At 42.0% G+C, this 3,067-nt stretch overlaps 1 protein-coding gene across 1 annotated transcript; it reads right to left on the minus strand.

Annotated features, from left to right (window-relative positions):
- Positions 1-564: 564 nt before the first annotated feature.
- On the minus strand, positions 565-1,268 carry LOC134290069 (uncharacterized). The gene is made up of 2 exons (XM_062857057.1): positions 735-1,268; positions 565-609 (listed from the first exon to the last, which is right to left on the minus strand). Exons 1-2 carry the CDS (start codon positions 1,266-1,268, stop codon positions 565-567), a joined length of 579 nt encoding a protein of 192 aa, XP_062713041.1.
- Between the last annotated feature and the right edge of the window lie 1,799 nt (positions 1,269-3,067).

Genomic DNA, 3,067 nt, shown 5'->3' on the forward strand with positions numbered 1-3,067 from the left:
GCTATGGGTGGAGGTACGCATCTCGGCAGGCATGGTAATTTCGCGGAACTCTTGGAGCAAATCATGGAAAGGGTGACTGGAATTCACAAGCGTTATCGTGTGTAGTGTTGCGGTCATCATACCCCCAGAAGACTTCACACCAGTTTGACCGTCAACCAGCTGTTGGTTTTTCAAATCAACAAGGATTCCAAACTTCGCCAGAAAATCTGCACCAACGATAGGCAGCGTCACATCAGCGATGAGAAAATTCCAGGTGAACTTACGTCGCAATCCAAGGTCGATAGAAACGAATTTCGTCCCAAATGTTCGAATGCGGGTTCCGTTGGCAGCGTGGAGATGCTGTTTTTCGCTCCCGTAACATCGATCGCTTCTTGTCGCTGGCAAAATTGAAACGTCGGAACCGGTGTCAATCAGGAAACGTGTACTGTTAGTCTTGTCAAATACAACCATTCGGCGGCTTTCACAAACTCCGTCCACCATCGCCGAAGACGGTGGGGAGGTTACTAGTTTTTTGAACTCCATGAGCACGGGTCACGGCAACGTTGGGCATCGTTTCCATATTTGTTATGGTACCAACATAGTCCAGTTCTGGATGCCGAGCGACTGCTGCTTCGATTACGTGACATGGATCGACTCCGGTTCGAATTAGGAGCTTTCATACGACGAATTTCCGCAGTGAGCAATTCGATCTGCTCTGCCAACTTGTCGCTGGTGTTCGCTGGTTCAGTATTTACCATTCCGACAGTAGTCTGACTGGACGAATCGGTGATCTTATCAGCCATTTCAGCCAGTTTGTCAATAGTGCCGTCGTGACAAGTCAAAATTGGCCGAATACCAGCCGGAAGCCGCTGGATGAAAATCATCTTCAATAGGCTGTCGTCTACTCCCAATCCGGTTGACAATTCTCGCATTTTCGCCAACAAATGTGTTGGCCGCATATCACCAAGGTCGTGAGATCCGAGAAGCTGCTCGAAGCGATGTTCAGCGGACAGTGCAAACCGAGCGATCAAACGATCTTTCACAGCTTGGTATTTATCTGCAGCAGGCGGAGTTGCTACCAAGTCAGCTATGTGGCAAATGACGGACTGATCCACCTTAGCGACTATGTGGTAGAACTTAGTCTCGTCACTCACAATTTTTGCGAGGTGGAATTGCGCTTCCGCTTGCGCAAACCACATAGCTGGGTCGGACTTCCAAAAATCCGGCAGCTTGACTGAAACAAATGCTGCAGTAGCCGCCGCAGCGGCAGCGTCGTTTCTATTTGGCATTTTGAGGTTACACTCGTTGGTCTTTGATCAATTCACCGAAAACGCGCGGAATTACGTTCGAACGGAATTCTTTTTTCGATTCGCGACGTCGCGGGTCACCAATGTGGGGATCGGATGCGGAAAATAAAGAATTTTACCGAGACTTCAACTATAAAACATTTATTAATACGGATCGAAATTTTACGGTACTTTTCGTTTACGTCGCGGGATTGTTCTGCCTCCTTTTATTTACACTCGGTGGGCAGTGATGCCAGATAATCCCACAATTGTACAACGGAGAAACATCTGTAATTATGTGTTCAAAGGTATTCGGTTTCCGAGCAAACAGTAATTCGAATGGTGTAAAGTTGTGGTCAAGATTTGGTGTTGTATTATAGCAGAAACCGTAATATGGCATCCATTTATCCCAATCGTTATTTATATCATTACAGAAAATTCTCAAGTACTCGTTTAAGCACCTGTGATTCCTCTCTAATGCTCCTATTGTTTGGGGGTGGTAAGCAGTAGAACATATATGTCTTATGTCCAACAAATTGCAAATTTCATGAAAAACGGCTTTAAATTCCGTACCTTGGTCGGTTTTAATGCAAGACATTGGTCCATATAGAAGAATACATTTTTCGACGACAGCTTTTGCCACAGTTGTTGCAGACTTATCTGGTATCGGGATAATTATAATATATTTAGTAAAATCGCATTGTATCGTTATGGCGTACCGATTTCCATTTTCGGATAATGGAAAAGGTCCAACCGTGTCTATCGATACAACGTCGAATGGTTTAATTGGAGTTGTTGTTATAGTAGAGTTTGTTCTTACTGGATTAAAATGTTTGTTTGACAAGCATGAAGCGCATGACTTCACGAAATCTGTTATTGTCCTCTTCATGTTTGGCCAGAAGTACATGGCTTTGATCTTCTTATAAAGTCGATTAATGCCTAAATGTCCTCCTGTAGACGTATTATGGTATAGTTTCAAAACCTTTTCGATTTCATCAACTTTTGTCAATATTTTTGGTTTAGTGTAGATTATTATGGTAATATTCCGAAGAATGCTGTTACCGATTTGTTTAAACAAATCAAAATTCAATAGATTGAAAATGCTATCATCTTTAGCAATAGCCAATTGTTTAATTACACATTTATTTCTCGTATAATGTTTATTAGCATTTATTTTGTTGACTGAGGCCTCAATCGTTTTAAAAATGTGTTGCAACAATTCAATAGTATTACTGTGTATTTGGAGGTTGTACCCTAAGGTCAACCCACCTGTGTATTTTTTTTTAAATAGTAAGATGTTCAACTTGTTTTTGTCATATCCGAATGTCAATTTTGGTAGTTCAAAAGCTTCGTGGTTGCTCAATGCCTCGTAAACATGGAGTTGATCAGGCTCCTGAGTGGAAAGATTGAGCTTTGCTTTCTCTTTGTTAGCCATTGCACGTGTCGTAACGTACATTTGTTTGAGATTTTCAGTATTAATCTGTACTCTGGAAAGAGCATCAGCAATGACGTTGGCCTTTCCTTTTATGTATTCTACTTTGAAATCAAATTCTTCCAAGTCTAGTCTCATTTGAGTTAGTTTGGATGAAGGATCTTTCATGGAAAATAAATAAATGAGAGGCCGATGGTCGGTTCGAATCGTGAACTTGCGCCCATAAAGGTATGAACGAAAATATCGTACTGCCCAATGAATCGCAGTTAATTCTTTCTCTATGGTGGATTTATTTGATTCACCTTTCGTAAAAGCTTTAGAGGCGAAAGAAATGGGCAATTCGACACCGTCGTGTAGCTGAGCAAGCACT

This window comes from Aedes albopictus, chromosome 1 (assembly GCF_035046485.1).
Source record: "Aedes albopictus strain Foshan chromosome 1, AalbF5, whole genome shotgun sequence".
Lineage (NCBI taxonomy): Eukaryota > Metazoa > Arthropoda > Insecta > Diptera > Culicidae > Aedes > Aedes albopictus.